General features: G+C 38.9%; 1 protein-coding gene across 2 annotated transcripts; it reads left to right on the top strand.

Annotated features, from left to right (window-relative positions):
* Window positions 1–6653: 6653 nt before the first annotated feature.
* Window positions 6654–19227, top strand: LOC120342649 (uncharacterized). Of its 2 annotated transcripts, none has more exons than XM_039411570.2 (12): window positions 6654–6758; window positions 7563–8080; window positions 9230–9452; window positions 9648–9759; window positions 10346–10451; window positions 12211–12439; window positions 12841–12992; window positions 13721–14578; window positions 15254–15762; window positions 16531–16684; window positions 17280–17380; window positions 19048–19227. In XM_039411570.2, the coding sequence occupies exons 1-12, from the start codon at window positions 6688–6690 to the stop codon at window positions 19066–19068; spliced, it is 3054 nt and encodes a 1017-aa protein (XP_039267504.2). In that variant the 5' UTR covers window positions 6654–6687; the 3' UTR covers window positions 19069–19227. The 2 variants fall into 2 exon arrangements, with proteins under 2 accessions (XP_039267504.2, XP_039267503.2); XM_039411569.2 differs by having other exon boundaries at window positions 9648–9864.
* The last annotated feature ends 2460 nt before the right edge of the window (window positions 19228–21687 follow it).

Here is a 21687-nt window from a genome sequence, read left to right as displayed (position 1 = left end):
CAGTCTATGTCGAGTATGAGATTAGTTAGCCAGTTATTTGTTTTCAGATGGATGAACTTTGTGGTGGAGGAAGCCGTAACCGACCAGCGGTTACGTGAACCACCCAACGGCGGCGAGCAGTCCAGTAATCCCTCGCACGGGATTCGAACCTGCTGACCCACGCAGGGTAATCAGACGTGCACGGTGCGCCAAGCCCGCCTAGTTATATGAGATACAAGGGGGCTCTCTATCGTTACAGCATGTTTGGAATTTATAGCTTCAAGAATATGACTGAACTGTTCTTAGTTTTATCTGCTTACGTAGAGGAGCGATGCCAGTTCATCTCTAAGCACTGTTCAAGTCGTATCAGCTTATCACAATAATTCAAACTTCATGGAAGAAAGTGACAAGAGTAGAATAAAGAACTCCGCCAGGAAAATCTGTAACTGGGCTAGAACAACAATTGCGCATTTTATTAAGGGGGTTTTGTAAAACAGTAACAACAGTTTAGTTCGCGCCAGGCTTGTCATGTTTTTAACATCTGGGCCGGTGGTGGGCGAGGTTTTCGGGCCAGGGGCCAAAAATTTTGCCCACATAAACTGGCGGGCCATGCGAATGTGACGTAAAAAGTTTCATTTTAGGAACAATATTTTACAGTGTTGCAAAAGTGGAAAACGATAAACCTCGTGCTCAAACTAAATCACAATCTCAGCAAATTCTTTTTATTTAGCTGAAACATCAAAAATTGGTTTAAGTTTGGTTGTGGCACATCAGGTGGGCCAGATTGAATTACCCTAGTGACCGGATTTGCCCGCCGGTTGTAGTTTGCCCATGATAGAAGTGAACGAAGTATTCCGCCTGAAAGGTAAACAAATCACTGAATGCAGAATTGGAACAATATTGAAGTTATTTAGCCATATTTAACTATGAGTAACGTGCTTTTGGACTTTGATTGTCGTGATGCGATGTCGTAAGAACGCAGCAATACTTTAACACTTAAGCGGAACAGCATCTAGACAAATTACTCCGAACCAGATCATATTTTGAAGATCTTCCATTTTCTGGGATATACAAAAAAACACATGGCATCGCATACCAATATGAATATTCATGTACTGCGCCATACGAAATGCACGGATAAGTAGTGTTGTGAAGACATGGTTCACCATTTTACTCATTCAATAAACATCAAATTTATTCACCAAATTCTACCTCGCGGTTTCCGTGATCCGCTATATGGCACAGGTGACACACGATCTACTTTTTCCCATCATATCTATTCGTTTCAAATACAATTTTGCATCAACTCCAAACCATGGGTAGATTGTCATTGATACCCTGAAACGTAATCGCTACCGCTCGTTCCTTTTTGACTGGAAAACACAGCGCCATTTGTCGGATATTTCCAATTATCTCCAGGCGAATCAGATTGCACAAGGCACAATCTGGCAGAGACAAGAAAAATTAATGAATTTCCCTTTAATTTTATTACCTTATGACTGAATACAAAAGCACGGCTCAATCAATCATTTTATTTCGGTTCTCTGACATGAACAACACAAAAAGTAAACAGACAAACAAAATGCAGAGATACTTGGGTTAAAGTAACTTCAATAATACGAGAGTCTTGCGCAAGGCAAGGCAGCATATCATGAAATTATGTTTTCCAGAAATATCAGGAATTGCCAAGCGCTCGCTATTCGGAAGTGGCTTTGTACTACACATATCAGTCACTCTTCTCGATCAACATTCCTCTTTATCAGGGTTAGGACTAGTGTTCCCGTTAAAAAATGTTAAATTGCATGGCAAATGTTTGTTTTATTGAGCCTGAATATTTTGATGATGAGCAGAGTCTTGAATAATTTACAAACTTTGTAAAATTCCATTAGCAGGATACGAACAAAGTACACACTCAACTAAAATAGCTTCTTGAAATGCGACACCGACCAGCGCTGGCATTGTAGGTTCGACTGAAAATACCCGACCAAACTACACGGTGCATTCTATCTAGGCTTTAGAAAATATGAGAGCAATGCATAGATGTAATGTTTTAAGTGCACGAGAATAAGATTTTACTGCGCAAATGTCCTGGTGCGCAGTTCCGCACCTTAGGTAGCCTTGGTTGGGACTAGTGTTATTCGTGTACTTGCTGTGTCCTGTGTTTTGTTCCGTTTAAAAATTAATCTGACTCAGAGCATTGCAGTATAAATATCAGCACGATTGTTTTTTGTTTATATTATTTACGTCATAAACATTGCTAATTGATTATAAACGCCGGGCTATTATCACTCATTAATTACGTCATAATTAGTTGCTATGCTTGTTCTTATGAAAAAATGCGGTTGCCATGGTTCATTGTTCAACTCATCAAGAATAATGATGTCATATTACCTCGGAGAGCAAAACGTATACTTTGCGGAACGCTGTAGAAGTTTGCTGTGTTCGATTTCGGAAGAAAAATCGGCCTTACGTTTCATATTAATCAATGGACGCACTTGAATATTGCGCACTCGTGTTGTATTCGAATGAAACGTAACACTCCATTATTGCTCTGGCTATTTAACCATCACAATTGGTAAGAAACTTATGAAATGACCGTCCAATTCGTCTATCTCAGGGGTTCTGAACCGATGGACAATTTCCACGTTTTTGGGGAATTGAGGGTTTCCTGGCGGCAAGAGCGTAGCCAGGCTAAAATTTTAGGGGGCGAGAAAAAACATTTTTGTATATCAATGTAATACGACGTTTACTCGTTCTTTTTCTTCGAATGAGGCCTGATAAAAGTAGCCACTGATATCTAACATTATTTAGAATCTTCCTACAGACTTACTTTGGAGTCGAAGTTATCCAAGGTATAAGCGCGCATTTTCATCTATCTCGGTTGATTCATTTGGTTAAAGAATTATAGATAGCAAATCAGAAAGTCACTTTTCAGTAAATCGTTCAAGAATGAAGGAAAATGGCGTTGAAAAAGGCGAATGAATTTATGTCTCACTGCATTTCAAAAACTGAATTTCACGCCATCGTGTGAGAATACCGTAATAACGGCCAGATAAAATCTTTTATTACTCAGGCTACTAGTTACACAAAAATTCAAAAAATCAGTCGCTTTTTTCAACAGCGAACGACCGTCTCTTCCCCTCGGGGTATAAGTGAAACGTGTTAGACGGCGTTCCTTCCGCCTTATATCGCTTCATTATCTTGATGGTCTTGTTCAGGTGTTCGATGTTAGAAGTATAATTTAGGATTGTCGAAAGGTATTTTAAGTTTAATTGCGGGTTGAATAGGTTGAAGCAAAATTCAAGGAAGTGCGTTTTGATAGATGTTATGTCGCAGCCATAAAATTCGTCTGTATAATTTACTTTACTAGTATCACTTTGCGTAATACGATATTCCAAATTCTACTACTGTACTTCGTTGTTCAATTTGTTCTGTTTTGTCCTGTTTTGCAGTGATAAAGCCGTAACATAGTTCAGGAAAGCGCGTTTTGATAGGCGTTGGGTCACATCCGTAAAATTCGTCTATATATTTGTATAGTTGACTCGTAGCACTAGTAGACTTCGCACAATGAGGTATTCCAAATTCTAATACTCTACAATATGTCTTATTTGTTCTGCTTTTGGCGTGACAAGGTCGCAACAAAATTCAATTAAGCGCGTTTCGATAGACGGTATGTCACAGCCCTAAAATTCGTCCGCATGTCTCTATAGTTGACTGGTAGCACTTTGCGCAATGAGGTATTACAAATTTTAATACCCTACTACATGTCTTATTTTTTTTTCTGTTTTTGCCGTGGCAAGACCGTAACAAAATTGGAGGAAGCGCGTTTTAATAGATATTATGTTGCAGCCGTAAAATTCGTCTGTATATCTGTATAGATGACTGGTAGCACTAGTAGACTTCACACAATGATGTATTCAGAATTCGGTACTTCCGTAATGTATGTACAAGATTAGTGCTACGCCATAATTTTATTCCGATTTTCCTTATTTCAGTTCTATTACGAGTTCGGGAATTGTCTGTCTTAGCAAGTCAATATACTCCTGCCCATAGGTTTCAGTCCATTTGCACATCTAGATGTAAAGTAGGCGAACAAAATTAGTTACCGCCATATTGGTACACACACATCTCGAGTGGCCAAAATTCTAATACTACGTTGAGCTTATTTGTTCTGTTTTTGTCGTGATATGGTGAACGCTCAGATTGCCGATTGAGCTGACTTGAATGAGACTAGCATCATACAATGAGCAGTTTTGCAGATATTTATTTACCTGCTTTAAAAATTCAGATCTTTTTGTACAAAGCCTCTGCCAAAAAAACACTCGCCAACGATAATAACATTAGTAATTATCCAGTTAGGATTTTGGTTAAGGTTAGGAATGCAGATTGCGCTGGAAATTTATATTTTTGAATCATCCCTGACCCTAACCAGATAATTACTAATATGTTGTTTTAAAACGTGACGGCGATGTCGTTCTTAAATTTCAAATGTTTTTGCTTCAGTGGCGAAGGCTTTGAACAAACTTTGTACGTGTTAGAAATGTACTCGAACGTAGATGTGAGTTGAATATGGAAAGTCCGCGGCATTATTCAAGAGAGATTTAGCTGTGCGTTACGTAAGAATCCACTATATTGCAGTGTAATAGCCCCCTATGGAGGAAGTCACTCTAATAACCAATCCGCTGTTAAAAATGTAACTCAAAATTACTTATGAGATAAGTGAGAAAATACAACTCAGGAAAGGAATATAAACTCGGAATTGGTCAGGTGGTGTAGCTCTGTTCTGTTTTTGCCGTAATAAGCCGTGATAATAATGCCGTGATTCTAAGTGATTCAGGAGTCTCACTGCACACTTGAATTGCATGGAATGGTGTCTTCACTCTTGCTAGAGCTCGATACCAAGAGCGTAGCCAGACCAAATTTTTGTTTTGTAAAATGACGTAATACGACGCTCACTCGTGCCCTTTCTCCGAACAAGACTGCAAAAGTAGCAACTGATGTCTAACAATATCTTGAATAATATCTCTACAGACTTACTTCGCTCTTGAAGTTATGCAAGCGCTCATTTTCATGTATCTCGGTTGGTTCATTTGGTGAAAAGAATATTAATTTTCAGTAAATCATTCAAGAATAGAGCGAAAGGTTGTTGGGAAAGGCGTTACAACTTATGCCTCACTGCAAATGCTGCAAAAGTGCGTTTAAAAAAATGTTGTTAAATCAGCGATACTGACGAACCATTGCTAACTTTCCGCTGCTAATTTCGCTCACACCGGTAATGTTTCATATCTCACTATCTCCATTGTTCAACTGAATTATCAGATTAAATTCACTGACAAGCTAGATTTGCGTTCATTCAATCTCTTAAAATAACAAACATTGGTGGATTATGTTTGTTTGTTTAAACCAAGATCAAGTTAGATTACTAATAGAAGGGTGTTAGTCGAACGGAGAGTGCCTTCCCCCTTTTTGTTCACTTTTTTTCCTGGGTTGGCTGTACTATTATGTTATTGCCGAACACTGATTTTCTTATCCCTATCTGTTACTTTTGTTTATCATAGTTCAGGCGCGGATAATTTGAACGAAGGGTAGTGACTTATCTTTAATATCCAAACCGTGGATAAATAGAATCAAAGAAAACGAAAATACTGCTTTTTTTTTCGTTTCCATCGATTACGTTTATCTTGAATTGGGACTGTGGTTCTGAACCTCTTATATTTCGTGGCCCATTTTTGTTGTTGCCTAAAAATTCTGCGACTTTTTTATGCAAGAGGAAAACTAAAAGAAATAAATAACACTTCTGTCAAAAATAGATACTCTCACTTCAATAATTATAACTACAGTAAAGAATTACCCGTAGTGACGCAATCGGAGGTAAATTTTTGAATAACTCAATTTCAATTCAACTTCAACGCAATTTTTAATAGGTTTAGGGTCCACCTGAAAATGTTTCTGCGGCCCAGCAGTAAGGCATGGCCCACTGGTTGAAAACCGGTGAACTAGGATAAGTCAGATCATTCAAATTTTGCATTCGTAAAAACGTTTTTCCTAAATAATAAACGTTACCTAATTTATCCTTATTTTACCTAAAAAATCAATGTTGCAGCGATAATAAAGTAGCAACAGATTATTATTCAGATTTGCTATAAGTCGCTTATTCGCGCATTTCGCCTGGAACGAGGCTTTGTACAAACAGTCACTGATATCCAACGATTTATGAGGCGCCGCTGTTATTTCAAAGTACAGAAATCTTTCCGATTCGGCGATTATTCATTACGCCCGGGTCGAGGTGGAGACTTGAACCAATTTTCAATTAACAATTTTGTAAAATAATTTAAAATTTAAGAGACTCGCGTATTTTTAATAATAAGGTCTCATTTCAACAACAATTATCGATAAAATCGTTGATTAACGGTCAAGGGGCTCATATTGAACTTTACCAAGGGCGCCATTATACGTAGTTTGGGCCACAAAGTGTTACATAGGTATGTCACATTATACATTGAATTGGATCTCTTATAAATATTAAAAACACATTGTCGCTCAGTACCCCGTGATTTTTTCGGCGCAAATACCGGTTGACATGCGAACTCCCTGTGGGCATCATATGATTTTCACCAAAACAGCCAATAAAGGAAGTGAGCGTGATTCTAAGCTTGAGGTCTTTTATTTTCAGTTCTAGGAATAGAAATAGTGATTCATTGTGTTGAGATGTCTTCGACAACGGCTCATGACATTCAATACATGCAGACTGGTCGCGAGGATAGCGTCGGAACTGAAATGTGAGTATTTTAAGGGACTTGCTTTTCCAAGAAATTTTTTGGACTTTTTCCAGTTATCCGCTCCACTAAAATATGATCATATTATCCAGTTAGGATTAGAAATGCAGATTGCGCTGGAAATTTTAATTTATTCCTGACCCCAACTGGATGATTACTAATTTTTTATTAAAAAACGTGGCTGAGCAAAAGGGGGGGGGGGGGAGGTAGGTAACTGGAAACAATTAATTTTTTAGTCATGCAGGGCCATAATAAATGCGGATTGCGTAGGACTTTCTCTGGGTAGAGATAAAAATAATATTTGGAAATTAAGATTTTGTAATAGAAAATGAATTCGTTCAACAAAGTTCAAACTCGCGATTAATGGAAGTAGTCATAGTTGCAAGTGGATAACTTTGCTTTGAGGGTTTTGTCGAAGTCTTGCAATATATCATCAATGATTACATTTGCATCTAGAATTAACACTGCTCCTATAAAAGCCCACGGCAGTCATTGTACTTGGTTGGATAAGAGCCCTCATCCGTTTTCTATCAGTGTATCGGTCTTAAAGAAAATTTTTGTTCTTAGCTTTGCTCAGAGTGAGGGAGAAGGCTCAGAGCTTCTCTACCTAGCGTCAGGGCGCGTAACCTCGCTTAAGTAAAGTCTTTCGAGAACATTTGTTTATATGTTTGAATCCTTATAAAGGCCGACAATATACATATCGGTGGCTTTATCATGGCCTTGTTTTGAGTCAATATGTTGAAACATTTTCATCTTTCCTAACACGCAGGAATTACCTAAATTCACTCATTCAACTTATATTTGCAGGAAACCTTTAAATGACGAATCAACCCAGAACTTTTCCCAAATTATCGATCCTCCCCGGAAACCCGTGGCAACAGGAAGAAAATATAGTTTCGAATCTTCGGATGACGACATTTTGACGTCAGACGATGACGCAGATTATCATTTATCTTCCACGACTTCCAGTGATGACGAAACAATCGCAAGCGGTGGGCTTTCATCTTCCACTGACCTCACTGTAAACAAAAATCTAACTAACATTGCGTCATCAACAAACAAAAACGATGACGTCATAAATAAGTCGTCATTACTCAAGCTACCATCAACACCACGTAATCAGTTGCAACAAAAATCTAATCCGACGAGATCATCCTTTATGGACGTAGTGAACGAGATCTATGACGAAACAACGGACATACCTGCCCAGAACAGACTCGGGCCAAAACCATGGCTGATGAGGCGAACGCTACTGCCCAAACCGAAGGGAAATTACCAAGTGAGCGATATAGATTTCGGCTTCAGACCCAAACAACAGCAGACAGGTTTGTGATTTTTAATTCGATTTTTGTCAATTCTTAGATGGGTTGAACACACAACCCAGATGCCACCAAGAGTCTATTTTTATTCGTCAAGTTTTTTATACTTTATCTGAGGCTTGATGCATATACCGATCAGCACTTAGTTAACTTCCAACGTTAGGATATCTTTGAAACGATTTCCCTTCGTCACACTAAGATCGGGTTTAGATAATCCAACTTATGATCTTTAGTTCTGTAGTTATATAGTTATGCAAGCTGTATAAAGGTATACCAGCTATTCTACAAAGTTTTATAACGGCATAGCTAGGCGGGGGGCAGTACAATCAGCATATTGAGATTTGTGATCTAAACCTAAATTATTATCGTTAAATTTCATGGAACAATTCTCAGTAAGTTCGAGATGTTTTGAACAACATTTATCCAAACAAGTCTTCAGGTGTAACAATTTTTCAATTTGTAATTTACTTTGACTATAAACTCTAATCTTCAGAGAACACACAGGTAATGAAACAATGATCTCATATTCATGAGACAATGAAATCACCGATATTTCTCACGAAAACTAGGTCAATCAATTCATTTCTCGTGAATCTGGTACTTAAGCGCATAAGCGCTATTGCTATTCTAAGGATCGTAAGCTTTTTAGTGCGTCATTTTATGCATAATTTGTTACATCCTTGGTGAAGTCGTAGACAAGGAGTTTGTGATTTTCAACCAGCAAGCATATATAGTTAACAACCATTGCGCTCACTGACACAGCGGCATATCAACGTGAAATGGCGCCCGTGGTAAAGTTTAAAAGTTTAAATATGCGTTCCCTTGATTGTTGATTGACAATTTTATTAACGGTTACTGTTGAAATGAAATACTTGTACGTTATTATTTGAGTAAAAATACAAGTTTCATTTATTTCCAATTTAGAATTAATTTATTATAACTTTTTACGATTGGGACTTGTCGCTCTTTATGCGCTACTCTCCAAACGACGCCAATTCCACGAGTCATGACTGTATACCCTAGATAAGCCATTGTACTGACCGTTTACAAAAATGTCACAACACAGACTACCACAGTCAAGATTCTGGGTGATTGTGCATTGCCTCCGTGTTACGACTCTATATTGAAGTAAAGTATACATATTTGATTCAAAAGTGAAAGCAACTCCAAAACAAGAACCAAAATCTTCAGTTAACCAACCTACGATACCGGATACCGTTACGAAATTGACTCCTGTTACCAAACCGGATAGTGCACCTGCACCATCAACCAACCAGCAACCTTCTCAAACCATAGACGAACCTTTGTATTCTGTACCGACATCTCGAGGACGGATTTCTAGCGGAAGTACTGGAAATGTAATCAGCGATAATGAAAAGTGAGTAGAGGATCGGATAGACCGGCTCTGTTAAAATAAATATTTCTTAACTTAATCCACCCTCCTAATAACGACATGAAAATAACAAACTGCGGTGAATTACATCGCTCTGCTAACGCTGGTGGTTCTCTGTATATCGTCAACAGTTCCGATATTTCTGCAATTCCTATATTGATACTTGTCTCTTTTGTCCAGGCCAACGAAATATCCATCAGAAACAGACACTGGATTTGTATCGAACGCGTCATCAAACCCGTCGCCTAGCAACAGTTCTCAAAACATTTCGAGACTGCCCTCTAGTGACGAAGTTAGTAAAGATGATTTTTACAAAATAGCTTTTGTCAACCCTTCTGTACAGACCTCCCCAAGTTATAGTACCCGGAGTATTTCAAGACTGCCATCTAGCGATGAAGTTAGTATAAAATGCTGTGGAAAGGTGAATGCTGTCGTGCTCAGCAAAAGTTTTGCGTTCAATGTTTTGTTTGCATTTTATTTGTGACATTTTGCCGCGTGGGTTTTTTGTTTTGATTCCTGTGCTACGTTTGCAAATGACCCGGTCTTGTGCCCTAATTACCTTAATAAAAGGCTGCAAAATGCCGAATTGTCTAGTGCCATAGGAAAGACCTAGTTTTGATATTGTGTGTGTTCGAGTCTATTTATGTGTCGTCCGATCCGATTATAACTGCATTCAATCAGTTTGTTCAAATCTACAAAGTTGTATCCCCTGGAAAAATTATGTCCTTCACTTTTATTATAACCGATTTAATTTTCAGTGCAAAAGATTTGGTTTCAAATAAATTCTATTGACTGAGATTATGAATTAAAGGAAATGGCATACACATAGTTCAAATCCCATTACATATTCCTTTTTTAACACTATGTCCTTCTACTAGAAATCACTGGTCGCCGACAAAAAGAACGCACAGGAGCTGGCGAGAGCTGCTATCCAAGCTTTATCGCTGTCGAAGAATATTCTGCAAGATATGGAGAAAGAAAAAGGTAGGAAGACTCCGTTATTGAGTGTTCAGCTAAAGTCGCATTTGCATAGAAATTTTTTCGGCCCCCTGCTGTAAAACGACTGGTACCCGAACTTTGCGTCGTAAGATATTTTCTAGCTTTTGTAAGCACTGTTTGAAAAATATTTGGGCTTCCAAATTGCAATTGCACTTCTAATAGTGTTTAAGTCTCTAAATATGAAGGCCATCTGGTCAAATTCTGACCCGAGGTGTCTGCACCCCGCAGGGACCTCGCAAGAAATTAATTTTTTTCATCTTTATAAGCTTTGCCTGCCCCTGCTTCTAAATATTCCATATTTGTCAATTGGCTTCCATATGCCTTTATATTAGATTTCAATACTTTTACGGGAATCATATTTGTTTCATATTTGTATCGAATGGTTTAAAAGTATTTGAACAAACAGAATACGGAAATAACGTGAATATGGCATTTTAGGGCGAAGGGAAGCGTTTAAACAATTTCTGGTTATCGATCAGCAACACTGAGATTGACCCAGAATTTTATTTGAGTCGCGACGCGCGTTTTCTTTATTCGACAACATCTGTGAGAAATCACCCAGATCTATTTTATTCCGATTGTTAATGTTTACGAGTGTAATCGCATAGCAGGATTGCATCCCGAGGCAAAGTTGTCCTCATCGAGAAGTAAATTTTCAAGGCGATAAAAATTAAAATAGGAAACAGTTACGGACCTTGTTGAACGGGTGTTTAATGAGTTAGTTATGCAATAAACTGCTAATCAAGCAAAACATGTTTTCGGAAATTGTGAATCGACACCTGAGTATGATAGCATGCACGTGCGTACAGTGATGGATTCAGGCTAGCGAGAATCATATAGATGTCTGGGAAATATGTCAACTGTCAAAAACGCACGTGCACGAAAGACACGAATAAACCTTGATGGATGTTTCCTCGACCCTTGACCCCAGAAAAATTCTCCCTATACTTTACTATGACAAAATATTTTATGCTTATTTTGCGCGTGTTTTAGAGAGTTGACACTTACAAACTGATTTACATGTTCAAAACAATTATTGTCAATGAAATATACAATCACGTGTCTCTTACATGTACTAATATCTAATTTTAGCCTAGTCTATCACAGCTTTCTGCTGATCGGTTATTGTTACGGAAATGAACAGTAAGGAAATCGATTCTCGGGGAAACATTCATACATGTTCTAGGAACAGATTTAATGTTCCTGCATCTTCGCTCCGAGCAAGTCTCTGTCCAAGCTCACCTTTCTATTTAACGAGTCGTATTCACGTCTTTACCACGAACAAGACTTCGAGTATTTTTTTGAACTAAATTTTCCTGAGTTTTGTTTCCTGAATATAGTTTCAATAAAATAACCTAATCATCATTGTGTCTTTAGAGGACCCTTAGTTTAGTTACAATATTCAAAAATTGATACCGCAAACACTGCTTTAGACTAGTCTAAAATTTGCTATCAATACCTATAGGCGGCACGTGGTTTATTGTTTTGAATGAAAAATGTAGTTTAGAACATGTGAGGCAGTTTGTAAGAGCCAACTCTCCAAATTACTCTCAAAATCAGCGTTGAAAATTTTGGAATAATAAAGTATAGGGAGAATTTATTTAGGGGTCAAGGGTCGGGAAACATCCATAGATTAATGTTTTTACATCTTCGCCCCGAGTAAGTCTCGGTACAAGCGCCACTGTCTATCTAACGAGCCAACCAAAACAAGACTTTGACGGTTTTTTTTTACTAAATTTTCCAGACAAAGTTGATCCTCGTGACCCGGACACCATATATGACGAAGTTGCTCTTTCACCCATGACGTCGGATAAACGAAACGTATATGATGACGTACCAGCCCACGATGACGTCAATCGAAAAGATAACAAAAGAACAGTAATATCGGTTCCAGTTTTCAAGCCTCCTCCCCCTCCAACAAGAAATGATAAGAACAACGTCATTTCCTCTGAGCCAATCTATGACATCACAAGGTAATTCAGTTACACAATTACCTTTAGAGAATTGGAGTTTTGAAAAGCTTAACTGCAGTGGCGCTCAACCTTTGTTTGTGGCCCACTCTTAACGTTATCATTCAAATATTAGTACGTTGAATTTGATCTTAAACCAGTGCTAAGGGGTTTCTTCCATCAAGAGGGCCACAGAACAGTTGGAGGGGCCACAATGCCGGGCGCAAAACAGATTTTACTTTTCCCCTTACAAGCTTGACTTGTTTTAACATAGTGGTATTTCGAATCTACCAATCATAATACCACTTAAATGATGAACAGAGAGGCCATGAGTGCCAAAAGCCTCCGGGACGGGGCCACGAGCCATGAACGACTGGAAACCACTGCTCTAGGCTATCGCGATAATACTGATTTTTACTTTGTAGACAGGCACCTAGGAATGTGTCCAGCGGAGCAGTGGATCTCATGTATCAGTTGTTTGGGAAAGACATGACCGGATATAACCAAACAAATACTCACTATGGAAGGCCAGCGAGTGTCAAGTCTGTCACATTTGAAGACGACATAAAACCGCCAGGTTAGTTCCGTGAATAACTTTAATATGTCATTGCCCTAACGACGGCCGTATCCATAGGTTCATAACCCCCAGAAGTAAAATTTACCCAATATTTAATATTCCCAATATCAAATTCTAGAACGACTTATGGGACTAAAAGGCATTAAGAGAGGGCATTTCAATGTAGAATAGTGCATATCAATGCATAAAATTGGACGTGGTCAGTTTACTTGCCTGCAGTTGAACTGGACTACATTAATAATTATAAGGTTCATATCTAACAAACAGACAATCTTCTCCATAGTGAGAGTATGAACGTATATCGCGCAATAAATGATACCGATTTAGAATGTCCGGCCTAGTGCTTGCTAACTCAGCAATAAACATAATGAATATCAGAGCAAAGGTAGAGGAATACCAGCACTGAAATACCAAGAACTATTAAAACTTTATAGAGTTATGATGGTACGCTCAATTAAAAATAGAGGTGACTCATCTCTCAGCAAAGTTATGGCAGTGTTTAATTACTAAGAGCTACTGAAACTATTTTGGTGGTGCATCATGCGTACCACCCAAAAGTAAAAAAGACTCAATTCTGAGCAACTTTACGGGCACTTAATCAGAGGTAAAAGAGACTCATCTCTGCGCAGTGTTATGGCCACTCACTCATAAGTAAAGGAGATTCATCTCTGAGCAAAGTTGCTGTTATTTACATTTTCATCACATCGATCACTCTCCTTAATTTTTAGACGACGGTTTCCCATCTCGACCTTCTAGTCGGGCTGGTTCAGTCTACAGCGAATGGAGTGACTGCACGATCAATCTCCCAGAAGCCCCTGAATCAGAAGCCTCCACTCTTCCTAGAAACACCGCTGTTGACTTCCCCACATACCCACAAATAGGATTCTCAAACTTACCCCCAAATAATCAAATGCCAAACTTACCCCATCAAACCCCACAGCAATTTCCGCCCCAGTATCCCCCAACTCAAAATCCCCCATATCGCCTCCAAGACCCCTCCAGATTCCCTCCCAACTATCCCCAGGTTCCGAATCAATACCCGAATCCCAATGGAGCTTACAACCCACGTAACCCCATGTTTCCACAACAAGGCACTTTTTCTCCTCCCCAGGGGCCATTTACACCCACACAGGGCCCATATCCCCCAAATTCGGTTTATGGCTCGACGGCTAATCCCTCGATACGGAGCCCAATTTATGGGTCCCGTAACCCGTACCAAGCAATGGACCCGCACATGGGGCCATACTCTCGGCCCCCACAACATGCTTTTTCACCCCCACGGCACTGGGGGGGATTTTCCCCTCCTCAACATCAACGTCACCACCACGAACATTTTCATAAACGTGGAAGGACACACACACGAGGCGGCGGGAGACGTAGAGGTCGAAGGTCACGACGACCTCGCTATAGCGACGATGAAGATTTTTCACGATCTCCGTCACCATTGCGTCATCAGTATCGTGACGTCATCAACGCAGAAAAGATTGCTGGAAAATCGTACTTGGATGGATATAAAGCTGCGTTGAAGGACGCGGTGATCACATTTGCAGAGAGACAGGGATTGAAGCAGATAACTAACACTGCCGGTAAGTCATTCAACATTGCAACCCCGACTCGATTTGACCAACGATCTAGGGTTTAGGACCAAACAACACAGCTATTTAGTGAAATTAAATAGTTAGAAACATTCACTACTTCTATTGTAATTACAAATAGGTGAATTTATTTCCAATAAAAATATTTTCTCACTTCAATGCAGTTGACGTCTTTTGTGTTCGCGACTAAAAAATGAATGAAATTCGATTCGTTATTCGAAAAAACAACTCAAATACGAATCCCTGCATTGGTTTGACCGAAATTTCACTCCAAATTCATTTTTCGAGTACGATCTGAAACTTTCGTTTGGGCTCTAATGCCATGTTTGTGTTAAAATGATTCTAACAGAATGAGAGAAGAGACCACTGAAATGTCACGAATCAACGAATTTATATAGAATTGCGGTGGCGTGTTGCATCAATCAATCTTGCTCTATGAATACTGAGCAACGACTTATCTTTCTCCGTGAGACTTGATATAAGACATAGTATGGTGAACCTGATATTTCAATAAAAACAAATAATTCGTTTGAATAGTTGGAATTCTAGAACCAACACTTTATTCAAATCTTCAGTTTTTACTGAAACTCAATCAAGCGATATAAAATTACCGAATAATTTTTAATATGCAACATGAGTAAACAAATTCACGTACATTTTTCACAGATCACAAAGAAGATCGAATTCACGGGCGTCTTCGCCGAGCAATATCAGCTGGTCGAATACATGAGCTGCCGGATAATGTGGAACTCGGGGATATAAGAAAAGCATTTGCCGTCAAACAAGAAAAATCCTACTCTGATGACGACATAGATGACGTCATTGGCAATTTTGATGACGTGTTGGGTCACCCAGATGACTTCATCATTCCATCATCGGGTCGTCCTCATTCTCGAAACGGAAGTCCACAAAGAAACAAAAGACGACGTCATCAACGTTACTATAGAGATGATGACGTAATCGATGACGATTTTTCTGGTAGTGAGCATGGAGAATCTTGCGATTGTTCAGAATGTGAAGAAGAGTTTGAAATTGCAGCAAGGTTTCATGAGGGGGAAATGATGACGTCTCGTCCACGTCATTCAAATGAGCAGGGTAGAGGTCGAGTGACGAACGACAATCCGAGGTCTTCTCCAAGGATGCAGGGACTGAGACAGAGATACATGGAGTCGTTGGTAAGGCGGATTGTATGTGTTGTTTTTAGGGGGGCACATGCTAAACAACAGACCGTGAAAACTTCTCGTGTAATCTTGTTGTAATTAGCGCGTAGTTCGCTGGTTGAACTTTCATAAACCAATGGAGTGTACGCAACTCAAAAAGAATCAACAAGACCTCGTTCAAAGTATTGATAAATTAAAGAAGTTAGACACTAATTCTAACTGTTAATGTAAGGAGACGGTCCATATGGCCGCGACCTCACCTTCGGTAATAACTTGAAAAAACAATGCTGTACTAGGAAGATTGCTTCTTATATTGTTTCGAGCGAAAATGTTAAAAAGGTGCTCTTACACATTGAAGTTTATGGAAGTCATATTTCATTGTTCTGTAATGTCCTGATCCTTTCTGTTTTCAATTCTTGGAGCAAGTCGTATCTTGAACTAAGCCTTGTTCAAAGCATTGCTATTGAAACTGGGAAAATATAATGTTATGTCTCGTCCCATGGCGCCGTTTGGAAAGGGGCGCAAAAAATTTTTGATTGTAAAATGTCGCAATAATATAATTACAGGTTGAAAAAATAAAAGTCGTATTTTTACTCAAGTAATAACGTACAAGTATCTCAAATCAACAACAGTCGTTTAAAATTGTCCGAGGGGCGCATATTTTCCCTTTGCCATGGCGCCATTCATATATCATCTGCCCACTCCCTCTTAATGAAACAAAATGCTAAATATTAGTGTTCGAAGTATAAACCTAATTTAAACCAAATCATTTTCCCGTCACAGGAATCATCAGCCAGCACAGCCCGGGCCCCTGTTCGGGCAAGTCAAGATGATCCGCGAGATGGCAGCCAAGGGTTTCAACCACATGATAATCGCAGAATGAGACAAAACCATGAAGTCGTCCAGCCGAACATGCAAGGACCAAGGTTTAGAAACGGTAAATACTTTGATTGTTAAGAACTATAATTTGCTCACTCGCGTAAAAGCATAAAATAAACTTTAGTTATATGATTCCACTTAATTTAACACATCCGAGCAAGGCTCTGAGCAAGTAAATACAGATCGGTAAATTTGTACTATATTATGAAACAAGAGAGCGGTGCTCAAATATATGGGCACAAAGACTAAAGCGAAGCTGTAGTATACATTACCTTCTACAGTGCCGGTACCAAAACTTCCGGATTTTTATCGTAGCACAAGAGGTCGAAGGACCGCTACAAATAATTTTCATTACCTTTCAAGAGGTACTCACACAAAATTTCGAAGTGAAAAATTAATCCCTTGAGCCCAAAGATTTTTTAAAAATAATTAAAAGTAATAGCCTTCTAGCGAAAAATACAATCTTTAACCACTGCAAATTTTAAAGCAATAGATCCAGTAGGTAATGAGAAAAAGAAGAAAAATGCCATCAATAACAAAAACAAAGTAACAAAACGATCCATACGACCATCCCTAAGGTTCACTGTGCTTACGCTCATTAAGCTTCTATTTTATATGGATTTCATGCTCACTCAATGCTATTGATACTTCAGATCCTCACAACTCGAATTTCCACGGGCCACCGATGACGTCATACAATCAACGAGGAGGCTACAGAGCAGCGCCACCTATGGATTGGAACCGTAGAAAACGAGTAAGTAGAGTCCCAATATTTTTGTCACAGAGGATAATTTGACCCGGTTATCTTATAGCAGGGGGTTTTCAACCGGGGTCTCAGGGCCCTACAAGAGGGCCACAACGAGGTTGGAGGGGTCACAATGCCAGGCGCAAAACCCATTGTACTTTTCCCTTTGGAAAAATACCCTCGTTCCTCCTAGTTTCACTGCTCGAAGGTCATTTCACAGGGTGTTTTCACTTTGTTGAGAATGAATTGTTTGAACCTAATGCGATTCGGGATCTACCAATCAAAATAATACATTATAAAAACCAATGGAATGATAAACAGAGGCCATGAGTGCTAACAGCTCAAGAAAGGGCCACGAGTCATAAAACGTTGGGAACCACTGCCTTATAGGAATATAAACAGGTGCATACACAGCGCATAAAGTTTTGCGGCAAATTAGAATTGCAATATAAAAGTGAACCCTTGGCAAAAACACATGTAGCCTTAGTCCCTTGGAACATATTTTAGAAAGTACATGACTTTCTGAGCAAAGCGTCGTTGATTACTTAACGTTTGGGTACAATTATACACAAAATAGGTGGCGTTTGGGTGTTTTCGTAACTTTTGCCGAAGTATCCAAGAAAGTTATGGCTACTATTTTGTTTTGGGTATGTATGATGTAAAGAGGCAACTTTGAGTCATATAACTCGAATGTGATGTTCACTCTAAAATGTTCCTATCACCGGTTCCTTGCACCGTTTTAACAATTCGCATGTAGGCATTACACAAGCGTATAATACGTACAGTTGTGAAGTGTTGCTCACCGAAAATACGGTGAGATGAGCAAACTACGGCTCGCGAGCCAAATCCGACCTGCTGGGTAATTTAATCTGGTCCGCATGATGCTGCCACAACCCAAACTAAAACCAAATTTTGAAGTTTTATCAGAAAATATCCTAAGGAATTAATTACTATTAAATTTAGTTTTCACACGAAGGCTCATTGTTTTCCACTATTATGTTTGTACCACTGTCAATATTGTTCATAATAACTTTTTACGTCACACCTAATGGCTCGCCAGTCTAGGCGGGCAAAACTTTTGCCCCTGGTCCAAAAATCTTACCCACCGCTGAACTAGACCAACCACTCTTTCAGTCTATGGACCTTTCCCCGAGCATCGACTTCCTTGTTTACTTCGTGACATTGGCCAATCAGCAAGATGAAAAAAGTGACGTAACAATGCCCCCTTTTTGCATCCGCTCAGACACTTTTCTCACTCAGACAGATTTTCAAGCGTGGTTGTAAACATTACCTCGTTTTCGCGTTTTTGAACTCTATTCGTTAGTTTTCAGTTGTGTTTTGGAAACTTAAATAAAAATCAGATAATCCAATGATCACTCTGTCTTCCTAAGAGTTTTAATTTAATTGCAATAATAAAAATTTGTGTAGAAATAGCTGTGATAGACTAGCCTGAAATTCTTTACCGGTACTTTGAAAAAACCGATTGTTGTGTGCAATGAATCATAATGATGGTTTGAAACACATACCCCATTTTACAGGCGCCAACTCGCAAAAGCACTCCCAAAATAGCACTGAAAATTTTGCAATGGCAAAGTATAGGAAGAATTTTCCGGGGGTCAAAGGTCGGGGAAAGGTCCATTGCAAACAACTATTCAATATCTTTTTCAACATTTCAGGTTCAGTTTGGATATCAATAACGGCATTCTCAATTGTGACGTCACTATCACCATCAAGGATTTCATCATCGTTATGATTGTCAATGGGAGATGAGCAACACAGCCTGTTCATGCTAGAAAAAACGGCTATTTTGTAACATTTATTTGCATTTCTGAAATAAATTATATTGAAGTATTAAAGCTCTGTTGCTTTACCAATATGAAATACAAGAGAGCGATGCTCATATAAATGGACACGAAGTCCAAATAAAGTGCTTTTCGTAACGTGCCTACCGGTATCAATAAATCCCCGAGTTTCGCGTAACGTCGCGTCAAATCGGAAACAGCCGTCACGCTTGGCGGATTGAAAACCGTGTTTTCATGAGTAAAAAATAATACAGCAAAATTTTGGATAAAATATCATATCTCATAGGATTCACTTAAAATTTAGGAAAATTAAACATGGACACCAAATCCAGATCGCTGTAGTACGGGTATTCAATCTGTCATAGCAGACTAGTGGTACCAGTCGTCATAAAAACGTGGAAGTCAGTCGTCACGATGTCATAAAATGTGTTCCTATAATTAAAAATGAACAGCGCGTTTTAGATGAAATATCAGATCTCGCAGAAAATCTAGGAATAAATAAAATAGCCTTTTAGCGAAAATACAATCTTTAACCACTGAAAATTTGAAATCAACTGGTCCAAAAGTAGTGAATTAGAAATTTTTGACAACAATAACAACATGATAGCAAACCGATCCTTATGTCCACTTCGCGTGCAGTAAGCGAAAGTGTCATAACAGTCAGGTGGTCGAAGCGTTGGAGATAATTATGCCGGCGTCACAGGCAGGGATATATTCAGGGGGTTGCGTGTCGGAACCTCCCACCGCTCCTCTCCTTCCCGTTTGACATGCAAAAAATCTGTATCATACGAACCCAACATTATTTTTAAAAATAAAATAAAAGAAAAATTAATGTATTGATATTGTTTGCCTCGACACCAACGCGCCCTTTTTTTTTATTTATTGCTTCAACAAGCAAATTTTCGAGCCGAGGTATTTTGTATAGATTATTAGAGTCGCTCACAGCATAAGTTCTCAAAGTGCCCCGTGCGAGGCCACAGCGCTCTATAAGATAAATCTAGGCGCTACGCGAGCAGTTCGTTAACTTATTAAAATACTGGCTTGGCTAATTTAAACTGTCCGAAAAAGCAATAACGGCATTAATCAATAAAATTTGACAACAGTAGCGTCGAAATGTGACAACAAGGCGTTGATTCAAATATGACATTATCTATAAGTTCCAAAGGATAATTTTATTTTCATAAATTTATTATTGGGTCCCCTAAATAATAGTCAACCCCTTTACAGGCTTCATAACAGCAAAAGTCTGAGAACCCCTGACTTAGATTCTTGTTGATACGTAACTCGAGTCCCACAACGGCCACAAGCTTCCGCAACCATATTAAAAAAAACTATAGATGTCATCACGAGGACCACCGGGAGCTAAGTACGATTTGCCTTCTTTTCTCACCAAATTTTGCTTGATATGTGCGTATACGAGGCGTATACTTCTATCGCCAAATGCGCAAATGTGCCGTTGGCGGCCCCTATAGTAACCATTTGCAATAGTGCACGAGGAACCCTCGTATGGTTCAATCAATATTTGTGTTGCATGTCGGATTTTAAATGTACTTATCTTATATTTATATATAGTGGGATTAATGTTTGTATTGTACAAATTGCATTCAATCGGAAGTGCTCATGATATACATATTAATGGGGAAAATGCTTTCAAACTTTTTTGTAATCTTAGACTCCATTTTTGTCGGGCATTAAATGAAAAGACACGATACCACGGAACAGACTACACATGAAAGATATATTGTCGTTTGAGTTCATTCATTCCAAGAAGGAAGTGATTTGATCCAATTTCAATGAGAATCTGATGTCGTGACCGCATTTGTTCTGGAATGAACCAGCTAGATCCAGTTTAGTCAAACTCAAACCGGATCAAGCCGGTTTGAAATGATTCTACATTAAATCGGTTCAAAGTAAAAAGGAAATCCGTGTTCATCTGTGCGGCACAATGAAACGATTACTGTCAATTACTGTTAGAAAACTTCAGCATGATCACGTGAATTTCAAGCCTAGATCAAAAGTTCTCAAGCGTTTGAACGCACGACCCATTTGCTGTGGCATACTCAGTGGGTGCAGGTCGAAATCCTCCTTTTGAAATGTAAAAAAGCATTTTTCTGTGTCATACATAGCAATTTTTCGTAGCTTGAAATGCTTTCAGACCCTCAAGACTTTTGAAAACCCGTGTTTTCCGGCTGGACCCGCTAGCTGTTACGGTCTAACTCAATGGTTCTCAACCTTTTTTCTTTCGTGGCCCACTTTCGTTGCATGAAAATTCTGGGGCCCACTAACTTTCTCATGCAAGGAGAAAACTACAAGAAAAACAAGACTCTTTTTGCAAAAATAAATACTTTTACCTCAATAAAAGCAGCAGCATCAATGAAAATTTGACTATAAAGACACAAATGAAACTAAACTTTCCAATAACGATAGTAATTTTTAATAGGCTTGTGGCCCACTTGGAAATGTTCCTATAGTCCAGCAGTGGCCCATTCGTTGAGAATCAGTGGTCTAACTCGA

This window comes from Styela clava, chromosome 3 (assembly GCF_964204865.1).
Source record: "Styela clava chromosome 3, kaStyClav1.hap1.2, whole genome shotgun sequence".
In the NCBI taxonomy this organism is placed as follows: domain Eukaryota; kingdom Metazoa; phylum Chordata; class Ascidiacea; order Stolidobranchia; family Styelidae; genus Styela; species Styela clava.
This window is presented reverse-complemented; position numbering and strand designations above follow the sequence as displayed.

Excerpts from the sequence above, each read along its gene's own strand:
- LOC120342649 (XM_039411569.2), top strand. The coding sequence starts at position 6,688 with ATGTCTTCGACAACGGCTCATGACATTCAATACATGCAGACTGGTCGC. Across the intron at positions 6,759-7,562 it reads GATAGCGTCGGAACTGAAAT|GAAACCTTTAAATGACGAAT; the intron begins GTGAGTATTTTA and ends TTATATTTGCAG. Across the intron at positions 15,763-16,530 it reads AGAGATACATGGAGTCGTTG|GAATCATCAGCCAGCACAGC; the intron begins GTAAGGCGGATT and ends TTCCCGTCACAG.